A 14,956-nucleotide genomic window follows, 5' to 3' on the forward strand; every position below is an offset into this window, starting at 1 on the left:
CTAAATATTGTTTATATTCAATAATGAAACATTTTTTCATTTGTTAGATTTTTTTAAACTTTTTTTTTTTTTTTACTTTCAGAGAACCTTTGTAAATGTTTCCTAAACTTTATGTGTTGATCAAGACCTAAAAGCTCCCTACACTTAATATATAAAAATAATGTCCTAGTTTCCTGAAGATTCTGGATGTACCAATAGGTTACTCAGCATTCTATTAGAATGACCAGTCCGTTTAAATCAGGTGTGTTGATGTGCAAGAACTGGTAGCCATTGTTCTAATACTCAACAAAAGCTTTTAAAACTGTCATAAACAAGATATCAGTAAAGTAAATATTTAAACAAGGCACTGTCCAATAGGATTGGTAGAAATCTGACCTGAAAAATTCTACTAAATAACTAATGTGTATGTCAAATGACGTCTGTTTATTTTAATCCATCAATTTCAACAGTTCAGACTAGAGATTCTCACTTTTAGATTATTTGAACTGTTGTTTCTTAAAGTTCTTAGGGTGCATGTCATACTGGCACGATTTACTTTCAATATGTTAAATATATTGAAAGTATAACTTTGAATATGGTAGAGATGCAAAGTAATAAAGGCATAATATCCATCATATTTGAAGAATGAGCTTCTTTACTGTCCGTAAACAGAAACCACGTGACCACTGTAGTCGTCTGTCAGGAGCTTTGCATCAGCGGGACGAATGACGGCTCCGTTAGAGGAAGTTACTGGGTGCAGCTGTGCTAGAATGTAACCTTATACGAGTGGGCAACGTTAACGCGGCACAGGAGAGGTGAGTCTGTTGCACACAAACCAATCATTCACAATAACCCAACTGCAAATCTATCACGACATGCAAGTGATCGAGATCTTCTAACGGCCCAGAATCAATATATAGGCTACAAACAAACTTGATAGCCAAGGCCTGTGCTAAAGCTATCTAGCTGCCGCCGTTTCGGAGATTTAGCTCCAAGATTAGCACAAAATATATGCCATAAATAATCAATGTTTTTAATTTTAAGGCACCCGACATATTTGAAGCAAAGAGTGATGGTAAGGTTTGTAACAGTGATTTACTGTAGGGGCATATTTTTCCCATAAAAGTAAAGCATGCTAGCCTCCATGATGGCGTTCTAAAGCGGATTGTTGTGCTGCAGTGCTAGCATGCTAGCCTGCTAACACGTTTTAATTGATTCAGTGAGGCATTGTTTTGATTGTAAATTTTATGGGTGGATTTTAACTTAGCCTTAAAGAAATCAAACATTAACCTGTCAGATTCCAGTCTTGTTTTATGGCGCACAGGCTGTTTAAATGTGGCTTGTTGCATGATGTGTAGTCTTTGCGGCTGTTCACCAGAAAATATTGGACACACGTCATCCGCTGCCTTACTTTTAGCCCATTTTACAAATTGACCACGAAGAGTTCTCAAGTTGAATTCGCTGATAACTACCAGAACTCCTATTTAGATTGTTTGCAATCTCTGTTGGTAAACACGGTAAAGTTTAGCCAGATGTTGAGCCACTCGCAGTAGCAAAAAATAAAGTTTGCTTGGCCCAGTTGTTTTTTTGCATTGGCGTATAACAAACGTTCGCAAACGCATCCTGATTCTTATATTGACGCAAACAATTGCAGCTAAAATAACATTACAATTTTAAAATAAATCCGTAATTATGTATGTAGATTAGAAATTCAGGTAGCTGCGTTTTAGAAGCTGAAAATCTTTAAATAAGTGTAATCCACTTATCTCTGTATTCTTCGGATGCCATGAATTGTTCAACAATGTTTGAAATTTTTGCTAGCCTAATTTACATTTTACGTGACTTGACCTTTTATTCAGATCTTTAGACCTATATTTGCTGTAAAATATTTTTACAGTTAAATATAAAACATTCTGCATTAAAACAAAATAATATTCTTCATTTCTTTTCGAATTAAAATTTGTAGCTAAATCCTAAAAATAAATTGATAAATTATGATGAAATCATCATTATACACAAGTACAATAAGCAGGCACTGACATATCAAATCGATCAGTTACTTTTTGGTACATATGTACTTGTCAGTGTTATGGAACAGCCTACTTGCTTAATTTAAACAGTATACCTATCTTTGTGCAAATCAAACACAGAGAATTTTGTTGAATCAAAATCACAATAACAAATATTAGGTATGTTTTTTACAGGGAAAAGGAAAACATTTGTATGTATTCATAGTGTACCTGATTAAAGCCTTGTTGACGGTTTTCTTAACATTACGAATGTAGTATTTTAGTTTGTGCCACTTATTCATACTGTGTGTTTGCTGTTTTGATTCAGGAAGGCAGCAGCATTCATGGATATTGTGGACACCTTTAACCATTTGATACCCAGTGACCAGTTGGATGAGTCCTTAACATTGAATCAGAATTTGGAATGTGAAGCCAGTAATGAGTTTGGGACAGGATCCAAACTGGAAGACTCTCTAAAGAACATGCTCAGTGACAAAGACCCCATGTTTGGATGTGCAAGCACTCAGTTCAACCTGTTGGAAAATGAAGATCCTGCTTTTCATATTTCTGGCTCAACAAGTAAGTCCAAAGCCAAAAAATGTTGAGAGAAATGATCTTGTCTAGATTTTGGATTTGTACCTTTAAAAACAAACATGTAATTCAGTGTTTGACAAACAAATGAGAATTTGTAATTCAAATTCTCACTCGTTTTATAAAACCTTTAAAAAAAGTTTAAGAAACAAATCTGTAAAGAGTTTTTCTCTTTGCTGGTTTTGCGTAGTTAATTTTTAAGCCAGTTTGACCTGAGTTCAAACACTGAGATGCTTTTGTAAGATCCTCATGGTAACCAGCTGTGTGTACGTAGGCCTTGTTTCATCAACGCAGAACACTTGCTGGTACGAGACCCAGTTTGATAACGTTGAGTTAAAATAATATTTTCACAGTAGCCAACATGGCAAAGAAACAAAGCTGCACTGCGTGACTGCTTTTCTGTTTTCTGTTCAAAACAGAAAAGCAACAACTAGTCCTACAGTTAAGAAAACACTTTGATTACTACAGTGATGATATCATCTATATCATATGTTTATTTTGATTTTAATACATAGAATAAAGGAAAAAATAAATAAATAAAATTTTTAAGTTACCTTGCAAAATATTGCACTGTTTTGCAATTTTTGTCTTTATAGAGAAACACAAATATATCAGGCTGCTTTCAGCTGGTTGGTTCATTGGAATGTTAGCCTGCAGAGCTCAGCTGAGTAATTAATACTAATTTTTTCTAACATTAGGAATAATGTAGTAGGAAATATAAGCAGTTTTGAAATGGGCTTTTGTAAATATTATATTTTGATATCTGTGACAGGCCCAAGCCTTGTCAGCTGCATGTGTAGATCAAGACTTTGTTTCAAGCACAATAAAAAAGTCAGTAATATTTGTCGCTGGCATTTAGAATTCATTTGTAGTTTACTTGCGCTTTATGTCGGCATAAGGAGATTCTTTCCTCTTTGGTTTTTGTAGGTCCGCGTAGGGATTCAGAATCTGCAGGCCTCTCTAGTGAACTGAATGTTGCTGAGACCTCACAGGATAAACAAATCACTGGCAAGCAGAAGAAACATCCCAACAGTTTAGACCACGGTAAGTAGGGAGTCATTTAAAGATTGATTGGAAACAACAAAAAATCATTTGGTGAACAGAAATAGAATTTTTATGATTGAGCGATGATCATCTGGCCAGAAACAAAGAAAATGTTGTTAGACTCTGAGATAACATATACATAGTGATCTGGTAAATTATAAATTGCTTCAGTCATATCAATAGATGTTTGTTTTAGAATTTGTAGTTTATTTTAAGCTTAGATGTACACAAAGTTTGATAAGGAAGCCTGCTGTCGATGGACAGTCTGCTGCTCACCATCGTCTTTTGAGTCTATGAAATAAATGTTTGCTTTTATGCAAATATTTAGACCAGTAGAAATTAGTTAAATTTTTACACTAATAGCTCCTGAGAAAACAGAAGAGCTCCAGTTATGAGAGCTTCATCAAACAACACAAAAGTTAACTGTGTTACGCAACGCCGCTTTATTTTATTACTTGAACTTTTAACCTCTGTCATACATGGATCATAAAGCATTTGGAAATGTTTGCAGTTTGTTCAACCAAGTTGAAATACTTCTTTCTATTATTGATGTTTTTTATTGTTAAGACAGTCGACAAAAACATTTCCATTATTGCAAAGGCACTGAAGCCGGCTAAAATCTACAGGTCTCCATTTCAGTGATAGACCACAAACTCTCAGATTGGTGCATCTCCGATGTTAATTTAATCCCTTTAGAAAAACTGTATATACGTATGTCCAGCTTATAACAGTCAGTGAGAAAATTGTTTATGAATTTATTAACTTACAAACCTATGTGCTGTGAAGACCCTTCTCAAAGAGGATGGTTTCACAGGAAAAGGTTTGTTCTCTAAATGTTTGGTTGTTAGAGAGCTTTTTAACGTGTAGAAATTTGCTTAAAAGACAAGGAGTCATATTTGTTTTGTGTTCCTTCAGCTTCAGATCATAGAGGTGACAAACAGCCAAGGATGTCCAAGAACACCTTAATCAGAGGACGACCTGGAAGGAGACACGGCAAATGGCTTAGCAAGTCTTTTCTCATTGAGAAAGGAGTTAGAGGCACACAGCAGAAGAAAGAGTTGACTCTGGGGGGCCGTATTAACATCAGTGATCTAGACAGTGGAGTATGGTTGAATCCTACAGTTGAATTGAGACGGCTCACTGTCACAATTGGTGGATTTAAAATTGAGTTGCTTCCCGGACCTTCATACACACACAGCCTCGACACTGGTGAGCCAGCGTGCTTCGAGGACGGCTTCTCTTATGGTGGTGACATCGACATGGCCATTTTGCCAGAAGGTGCTGCCTGCATACAGAATCCAGTACAAGAAACCCCAGCACCAGAAAATGCGTCGGCCACTGATGTGACGGAGAAGAGCTTATCTAATGATGTAAATCTCGGTTTAGGCCCGTACGTAAACCCGAATGATGTGCAGACGTCAAACGGAACAATAGTAGAAACCATCTCCACGCAGGAGACGAAACACGAAGATAAGAAAATTCCAGTAAAAAAGAAAAGGCCTTTCCACAAAGGAAAGGACGGTGTCAAACATCCACTGAGCATTCAGAAAGACATAGCTGATGAAGACAAGACTGATGGTAAGGAAAAGCTTCAAAGTGCAGCCAAAATACCACCAAAGCCTAAACAAGGACCAACACTGAACAAGAACAAGGAGTTGGGTTCATCCAAAACAAGCCACACGGATAAGGAGCATAAAGCGACCCAAGACAAGCCATCTAAAACCAGAGAAGACCTGCACAAAATGAAGACTACGAAGGACAAACAAGATTCTTCTCCTTTGAAAAGGCACGTAGAAAACACACACAGTGAGCACGCTGCTAAAGTTCAAAAGCTGCACAGTGGAGGGGAAGATAAAATGAAGCCAAAATCACCAGGTACACCCAGCTCGGCTGCGAAGAAGATACCAGTAACAGCTAATCGCACTGGTGACCATCAGGGAGCAGCTAGGCTAAATAATCCTCATAATATCTCAAAAGCTGAGCATCACCACCATCATCCAGGCAATTCTCTAAAAACTCAAGAAGGAGGACAGGAGAAAGCCAAAAAGCCTGAAAAGATTTTCCAGAAACAAAAAAGCAGGAATTCGAGGAGCATCTCTTTGGATGAGCCAGAGCTGTTTGTTCCAGATAACGCCCCACCTGTGAAGAAGGAAACGGTTGAGGAGCAGCCTGCTGATACCGAGAGTGTCTGGGATGGAAACAACTGCTGTGGGTTGTGTAAAAAACATCATAACAACATGTGAGTGTTGCTCTCTACCTATATATAAGACGTACAATACCTGAATTCAGGGATTTTTTCGAGAAACATCTTTTAAACACATTGATGCTTCGCTTAGGTTCATGGTGGGATGCGGTCGTTGTGATGACTGGTTCCACGGCGACTGCGTTGGCCTCGACCTTGCCAAAGTGCGCGAGATGGAGGAGGAGGACCAGATGTATGTGTGCTTAAAATGCTGTGAGGAGGAAAGTAAGAAGATGGATCCTGAGCCCTCAGCAGAGGCCAAGCCAGAAGCTCATGAAGTGCAGGATCATAAGCCGCCTCAAAAGCCCCGTCCAGGGTCGTCCCAGCCGCTCGCATCAGGGGGCGTCAGACCAGTAAGAAAGGTAAGCAGAAGTCTTTTTGGAGGTCTCAGTTAAACAATCTGGTTTTTTTTATTTGGTTTTATTTTACTAAGATGTTTGTTTCCCTGGCTAATTAATCCTCTATTAATCATAGCCAGTGTTTCCACTATGTAAGGGTTTGTTCTCTTTTTGCTTTTACTTTGGCTGAACTAGAGGTGTTCGCACAGGTGTCTGGATAACACATTCCACTCACACATTTAGTTTCTCACACACTAATCTCACCTACCATATCTACTAGCATTTCTGCGTCACTGGGGACTTTCCTTTTAATGCAGTTTGTTCTGTTTGTCTTAATGAATTGTCCAAGTAGTATATCTAATGCATTTTGTTTCTTTTTATTTTGAAACAGGATGCAGAGAGGAGACAGTCCACTGATGTCAAAGAAACAGCTCATAAAACAGGTGCAGATAACGGCTGTGAATGTAAAAATATTTCTGTCTAGTTCTGTTTTGAACATTATGATGGCCTTGAGGCCAGAAGGCTTCTTCGGTTCAGCTTCCCTATAAGAACATCCACAAGATTTACTGAAGACTGACGTGGAACAACAATCTGCAGTACTTGGTTTTATTTTTTATAAATATTATTTTGTTTTATATATGTATGTATCTTTAGGGGTGTTTTCTTTTTTACTCTATTTTGACTGAAAACCTTCCCAGACACATACAAGAGGAATTTAAGCACTTGCATATTTGATCAAAAACACGTTTGAATTCATAGAAAATAATTTTGAGATTCACCTTTGCAGTCTATTTAATTTCTAAAATTACTATTTACTTTTTTTATTGTCTTTTTTCATTCAGATACATTTAATTGTAATTTAAATATATATATATATATATATATATTTTAATTTTACTCATAATTTTGGCTTGATTTTTGATGCTTGAAATTAGGACTGTAACAATTTATCAGATCAATTTGTTATGAATCAATTATTGACATAATAGTTAACATATTTAGTAATCCATTCATTATTAACTGGAATAGCAGACTCAAAAAAATTCCATTTACTAAAAAAACAGCACTCAGAAGTAATTAAGTCAAAACTGTATAAAAATATAAATTTAGCATTTAAGATAAACAAAAAACCCTTTTAAATATGTTCTACACAGAACTCCTCAACTGGCATAGTTTTAGCTTCACCTGATTTAAATGTTGCTGATAAATTAATAAAAAAAATCAATTAACCAACTTTTGCTCTCTACTTATTAATTGGTTAAATTCAAAAATAACTCAACAGTTTAGCTCTACGATGTATTGCTGTCAAATCAAGCAGTAAGAGCTGAGTTTTTCACATGTTGTTGATGCAACCTTTACTCCAAATGATCCAGCATTTACGAAAGCAATGCTATATTTTTGCACTTTGGGCGATTAAATGATTATTTTCTTATTTAGAAAAACATTTTGTATATTTTGATATGTTTCTAATAGTGTATACAAATCTTTAAGTGGTGAAATAAAAAATCTGCAGAATGTTCTAATTTTTAAAATCTGATCAATTGTTAGATTATTCTTTCGAATAAACAATTACTAAAATAATTGTTGCTGAAGTTAAATTTGATAATCCCTTGATATATTTTTTTGTAACTCACAGTTTAATATTTATTAACACAGGTTGATCATATTAACATTCTGTCCTCACAGGGAGTCTGTCCAAACACGAATCTAAAAGCAAGGCTACGTCATTGACTTCGAAGAAACCCGTGTCTGTGGAGGCAATCAGGAAAAGTGTGCGTGATTCCCTTAGAGAAATTCTCACACAGAGGTCAGTATATTTTAGAAGTAAATACAATTGTTAACCCTTTCTGATCATATTTCCGTGACGACTCATCTCTGTGTTGCGCTGTCAGGAGCAAAAAGGGAGACCCTTAACTCCACAGCATTAACAAAGAAGTGATACCATGTGTGTCAGACTTTCCCCTTAAAACCCAATATCTGAGTGACCTCAGGGTCATTTCTCTCTTGCAGGCTGTCTAGTTACATTCAGTGTTTCAAATACAACCACATGTGTGCTATTTTCTACTCTTATTCTCTGCAGAAACTATTGGGTATATGACAAACTTTGCAATGTCTTATTATAAAGCTTTAAATGTACCCAGTTTTTTTTCCCCGTAAAATATATTTAACTGTCATAAATGTGTATATTCATAACTACAAGCTCCATGTTGCAAGGACAGTTGAAAGGAATTTATCCCCAGATATTTTAATACCTGCAATAGAATTCTTGTTCCTTAAACTGTTTAAAATTGCATGTTTATGTAAATAAAAGCAAATCGTTCTCATGTCAATACTACCATTTCTTCCACAATGATAGACTGTAGATATAAAAAAGGTTTAGTTAATAAAGATTTCAGTGGTTATCTAAATTTTAGTAAATGTTCTGAAGTGTAGTATATATTGTAGGGGTGGATATTAGTAGCTGAGTCATGCTGGGTCTGAAAAGAACCAGCAATTTACCTAAACCGTGTAGGTAAATTTAAATTATAATAAAATTAAAAGTCTCACTCAAAGTAAGACACTTCTCTCTGTTCTCCCCAGTTTTTGAATTTCACATTGTATATTCTAGCTGAAATAAATTCTAACAATTATTTGTCTAGAAGCGCATCTTGTCCAAATCTGTAACACGCTGAACTATTCAAAAAATCTGCGTATGTTCTAAATAACTGACATCTTGTTCATTTTAGGTTGAAGGATTCAGATCTAAACATCCCAGAGGAGAGAGCCTCTGAGGTTGCCAAGAAGACTGAAAGAGAGCTGTTTCAACTTTATAAAGACACTGACCACAAATACAAGAACAAGTACAGAAGCTTGATGTTTAACCTAAAGGATACAAAAAATAATGTAAGTGCCTATTTATGCCAGACTTAATTCAAAGGTTTGCCATTATACCATCTGCCTTTTGTAACTTGTAATTGTTTTCTTTTGCAGGTTCTGTTCAAAAGGGTTCTTAATGGGGAAATTTCTCCTGGTAACCTAATTCGCATGAGTCCGGAGGAGCTGGCCTCAAAAGAATTGGCTGCCTGGCGACAGAGAGAAAACAGACACGTATGTGATTCTTAATGTTTTCTGTTTGTTACTGCTCACACTGACGACTTGTACTGACTTTCTTGTTGAGCTGTGAAATTAAAAGTGAATCTCAAGAGGTCATTTTTACTTTATGTTGAAAAGTTTGCATGTTTTTGGTCAGTTTTCTTGAAGTATGCCTAAATTTTAAGAAAAAAAAACAACTTATATCTGTTTATTCTGTTTTAGACTATTGAGATGATTGAAAAGGAACAAAGAGAGGTGGAAAGACGACCCATTACTAAGATTACACACAAAGGAGAAATTGAAATCGAGAGCCAGGAGCCGATGAAAGCCCCGGAGCCTGTAGAAGTAAATGCCAAAGTTTAAAGCAGAAAATTTTTTTCTTAAACGTGGCCAAAAGTTGTTTAGTGATAAACCCTGAGCTTTTTCCTTCTTCTTCGTTTTTAGCTTGAGCCTCTCCCCAAAGTGACTGAAGAAGTACCAGAACCTCCCAAAACCCCGGAAAGAAAAGAAGAGACTACAAAGGTTGAGAAAGACACTACAAGTCAACACAAGTCTCATTTATTTGATCTACATTGCAAAATCTGCACAGGTAAGAGCTGAAATTATTTTCCTGATTGTGATCTTACTAATCACATTAGCATTCTAAGCATCCAACTTGGTTTATTTTACATTCTATTATAAGGTCGTATGGCGCCCCCAGTGGAAGAGGCTCAAACCAAGGTGGCTAAAGTTGCAACCACAGTAGTACGGAGGCATTCAGCTAAATCAGAGGAGGGGAAGAGCACGCCGCCTCCTCCAGTCGACGACGACCTGCACCTCACCGTTTTGGAGGAGAGCTTCAGAAATGCCAAATCAGGCTTTGAAGCAAGGTGGGAAGCACTGCTTGACCTCTTATAACTTTGCCTCTTGCAAGTTTTTCTCACTGTTGCTTTCCACTTTTTTTGCTCCAGGTCAGATCACGCGGCTGGAAGAGATGAAGAAGCCGCTTTCCTTTCCAACTTGAAGACCCTGTGGCGAGGATTCATTCACATGCACGCGGTGGCAAAACTTGTGACAAAAGCTTTTCCTGTCTCAGGCATTTTGGACAACTTATCGGAGGTAAAGTGGATACGGAAAAGCATGTTCAGATTCTCTCGTGAAAAGTAAACACTACAGTGAAGTGCAGATGGAAATAGGCATTCAGGTGCAGCCTATGAGAAGTGTCTGGATTATCAGCTGTGTGCCCCTTACACAGCTCAACAACTCTCAGGGAGTAACTTCAACACAAAAAATGAGTCAGAAAGGCTCAAATCGTTTGACTGCCACATAAGTGGCTGTTGTTACCTGTGAAGCAGGCACAAGAACTGCAGAGACATGACCCAGATACTTGCAGCATCCTATCACTGCAAAATAATAATAATAATTTTAAAAAGCAACACAATTTTACTTTGTCAAATAAAAATGAAGTATCCAGCAAATAGCTTTAAGTCTTTAAACAGTTTTTAAAACTCTGGTAAATTTGCATTTCTAATTTTGTTGGTCTGTACTGTGTTTAATGTCTTTTTTTTTTTTTCTTTTTTTTGTCTCAATAGGACCTTCCAGACAGCATCCAAGTTGGTGGAAGGATAAGTCCTCAAACAGTCTGGGACTACTTGGAGAAGATTCGGGCAACTGGGACAAAAGTGAGTATTGGGCATCTTTTCTTCATTTGGAATCAAGCAAAAGCAAAAATATGAGCTAGTAATCTCCGCCTTCATTAATTTATCTTAAATATTTTGGTGCACATGGATGAAACGACAAGGATTTTACTTCATATAGAAGTTTTCCAAGTTGGATTCCAAATTTTTTTGCATGGAACATTTATTTTACAGATCGAGTTATTAGGAAAAAGAGTAAAACACACTGAACAGTAATCAGTGGGCTTTCAGATCTATTGTTTTGTAAGGCTTCAACGTAGAGGTACAAGACGATTCAAGTACATCATTAAAAAATATTTTTCCTAGCTTTTCTGTTATGAGCGGTCATTAATGGCTTACATTAATCACAGTTATGTCATGCTGTGTGTGGGAGAGCAGTCCTGTTCCCATAAAACAGGATCTTCAGTTATTTAGGACAAAGCCAAAATTATTGCAGAGATGACATTTTAAAGTTGGTACCTAATATTACTTAAAAAAATCAGTTTTTATTTGTATTCTTTGAAAGTGTAAGTCCTTACCTTCTTTCTGAGATTCCCAAATGCCTGCCAACATTTTCATATTTCACCGGCTAAATGCTCCATAAAACAAAAATGACTGTTGTTTTTTTAATGGGTCAGAAGCTGTGGCCTAACTTAAAGTGGATGCCTAATTTAATTATGCAATAATTCATAATGTAATTAAACTTTTTTTTTTTTTTACCGACGCATGGCTTTTGTTTCATTAAAGGAGGTGTGCCTGGTTCGTTTCTCCCCGGAGACAGAAGAAGATGAGATCTCCTATACTCTTCTTTATGCCTACTTCAGCAGCCGTAGGCGTTTTGGGGTGGTTTCCAATAACCTGCGACAAGTGAAGGATATGTATCTCATTCCCCTTGGTGCCACAGAAAAAGTTCCTCATCAGCTTGTTCCCTTTGACGGGCCAGGTAACTAGGGCAACAGAGCGTTTGTAATTGTTTTCTTTTTATTTTGTAAACTTACTCATGCAACACTTCAAAATAATTGATATCTTTGATAGGTTTGGAAAACAACCGTTCCAACCTCCTTCTTGGACTCATCATTCGCCAGAGGCCAAAAAGAGATTTCCTCACTGTGGATGTGAATGAATCTACGAGGATTGTCCCAGAAACCAAGCCCATCACAGTTGCCACAAAAGTTACAAGAAACACTGAGGAGGAGGAAAAATTGTTCCTGTCTTCTCTGACCGCTTCGCTCAAAAAAGAGGTGGAAAAACCCCTCGATACTAACGAAGACGAGCCTATTGCCGATTCGTCTGAAGAACCAGCTGCAACAGAAGAGCCGGGGAACCAGGAGACACAAAAGCCACTTCGCTTTCTTCCAGGTGTGTTAGTGGGATGGGGCGGGGAATTACCTCCTCTGCCAGATGTCGGAGATAAACCTGCGACAGCAGGACACGACACCCCAAAGACCAAGCCTGCTCCCAAAACAGATGCATCAACTGGTGACTCGAAGGGTCCGACAGCTGGTGCCTCTTCTCGTTTTCTCATCAGGAAGAAAGAAACTAAATCTGTTAAAGCTGGATCGGAGCTGCCGTGTCCTTCTAACGCGTCTGCTTCCAACATCTCCTCTGGAAAAGTCTCTCCTGTTGTGGTCCATCACACATCAATCACACTGAAAGATAAGCCCCCAGATGTATCGACTGAAGCGTTCCTGGTGAGCATGTCGGCATATCCGAGTGGCACTGAACCCGGCGGTTCTGCCTCAGCAAACAAAAGCAGCTCTGGCCCTTTGTCTGAATCTGAAAAGGAAACAAGTGAAGGGAATTCTCCGCTGCAGTCAGAATCCCAGGCTACTGCAGATCACACAAACAGCTCGAAAGCTCCTTTAAGTGGAATACTGAAAAAATCTTCAGCATATTCCTCAGAGAACGAAGATAAGACAATGGTGCTACAAAAGGATAAAGCCTGCCTTCCTGATGTTTCAGGTCCTAAACCAGTCCCCGTGTCAAGCAGCATTAAAAAGGATCCACTGTTACCATTTCACCAAGGATATTTGCAGCTCTCACAGGCCAGACACAAGCTGGAAGAAATAAATCAAACCACCTGTAAATCATTTCCCAGTAACGATGATCCTAGCCTGAGTCATCCTGGTGCTGCAGTTAGTCAAAATCCAAATCCTCCTGAAATCCAGGGACATCAAGAATTGTCGAACACAGAAGCCTCTGAGCCAGTCGCTGGCAGCTGTAACAACTTAGGTGCCACGACTTCTAATGCTATGTCCAACTTGAACACAGAAGACCAGAATGTTAACGTGCAGAAAGATCAGGACGGCACTTCAGAGGCCCTTCCTCCGCATCCCGAAAGCCTTTCAGAGCCAACCAGCCATATATCATCCGGGGCCAGAGACCAGAAACTTCTAAACGAGCGCTACACCGACCCCTGGGAGAGGCCGCGAAACACCGAAGATAGAGATCACTACGGGAGGCACAGCTACCACAAGGACTCGTACCACGAGAAAAAGAGCCGGCACCATGACAAGGAGCGGGAGAAAAAGTACGGTGACGACGACAAGTACAGGGAGAGGAGCAGGCACCACGGCCACTCTGAAGACCGCCACGGTGAGAGGAGGAAAGAGAGGCACCACAGCAACGATTACAGCGGCCATCACAAGGACAGACACAGGCACAGGCGGGACTCTGACTACGAAAACGGACGTAGAAGTTCAAAAGACAGCTACTCGTCATAGTACTGTTGCTTTGTTTTTAAAAAAATCCTGCCTAAAGAGTGTTTTGAGCTCTTAAGGACTTGAAGCGTGTTGATCACATGGCTGGTACATGCCACTTTTCTACACTGGCAATTGATAAAATAATTTTATACAACAATGAAGTTCCATTTTATGTTATTAATGGTGCAGCCAAATGAGATCCCAACTGTTTTTTTTGTTTGTTTTTTTTTATTCAGACCAAGAAAAGAATACTGGAACGGTTTAATGATTTATCTCTTCTCTATCTTGTTTATATTATGCTGCTGTACTATCAGTCTCCTGGTCACATGCAAAAATGTGGGCGAATGGAGAACATAAGATGAGCACCACATTTTAGCTTGAATGTTTAACACAATATTTAACTACGGAAAATCTAAACAGCAGCTTTGTGCTTTTCTTTCTATTTTAATTTCTTTTAAACTGCTTCAATATTTTATAAGCTTTCGGTTGAGAAAGTGTGTACATTTTGGCTTGTAATATACACTAGAAATGTGTGCCTTTGCACTGTGTGTTTATGTACAGTTCATAATAAAACTAATCCTTTTGTATTGGTAATTGTTACCGAAGGTGGCTTTTTTTGAGATGTTGCATTCAGTACAAATATCCAAGTGTTAACACAAATGTTTAAAACGAAAATTAATAGCATGATCTGCTTTTAAAACCAATTAAAACAGTGTTGCCCTGAAAAGAGTCATGGGTGGTGGTCCTTTAGTTTCCACACCATACCTGTCGGTGTTGCTCACTGGTAGAAATATTTGCCAACAGCTGACTTTGTATTCCTTGCAATTGAGGAAAAAGTAGCAGCAGCAGCAGTTTTTCTTCGACCAACTGAACAGGATTTAGCTAAAGAATTGCAACATTTTAGGGAGGGACAATGGTTTGTTACATTTTACTTTGTAATACCAGAGAAAACTTAGGACTTCTAGCCCAAAGCCACAGTTTGGCAGACAATATTTACATTACTAAAACCATAACGTTTCGTAGCCTTGTTCGACCTTGATAGTGGTAACCAGTCAATGCTGAGTGTTTTTTATGGTGAAATGCTTTTAATGTTTCAGCTTTGGCCTTTATTTGATAATGGTCAGACAGGAAAAAAGGTTGTGAGGAGTGGTCATCAGGCAGGATCTCAAACCTGCGACGGCCACGTCGAGGACTGAAGCCTCTTTATACGGATCACAGACTTCACCACTGTTCCCGTCGATGCTGAGTTTTAAGCATCAACTTTAATCTTTCCCTCAGTAGAGATATGAAGTAGGTACACTTTGTCACTTATGTTAAAGCAAAT

General features: G+C 38.1%; 1 protein-coding gene across 2 annotated transcripts; it reads left to right on the forward strand.

The window, feature by feature from the left end:
- Positions 1–660: 660 nt before the first annotated feature.
- phf3 (PHD finger protein 3) lies at positions 661–14,361 on the forward strand. Of its 2 annotated transcripts, none has more exons than XM_044136160.1 (16): positions 661–794; positions 2,317–2,567; positions 3,507–3,623; positions 4,539–5,862; positions 5,960–6,227; positions 6,595–6,646; positions 7,890–8,010; positions 8,930–9,086; positions 9,174–9,290; positions 9,498–9,620; positions 9,720–9,864; positions 9,958–10,144; positions 10,226–10,373; positions 10,847–10,936; positions 11,678–11,873; positions 11,966–14,361. In XM_044136160.1, exons 2-16 carry the CDS (start codon positions 2,333–2,335, stop codon positions 13,651–13,653), a joined length of 4,968 nt encoding a protein of 1,655 aa, XP_043992095.1. In that variant the 5' UTR covers positions 661–794; positions 2,317–2,332; the 3' UTR covers positions 13,654–14,361. The 2 variants fall into 2 exon arrangements, with proteins under 2 accessions (XP_043992095.1, XP_043992094.1); XM_044136159.1 differs by having other exon boundaries at positions 672–794; positions 2,321–2,567.
- The last annotated feature ends 595 nt before the right edge of the window (positions 14,362–14,956 follow it).

This window comes from Gambusia affinis, linkage group LG13, assembly GCF_019740435.1.
Source record: "Gambusia affinis linkage group LG13, SWU_Gaff_1.0, whole genome shotgun sequence".
Classification (NCBI taxonomy): Eukaryota; Metazoa; Chordata; class Actinopteri; order Cyprinodontiformes; family Poeciliidae; genus Gambusia; species Gambusia affinis.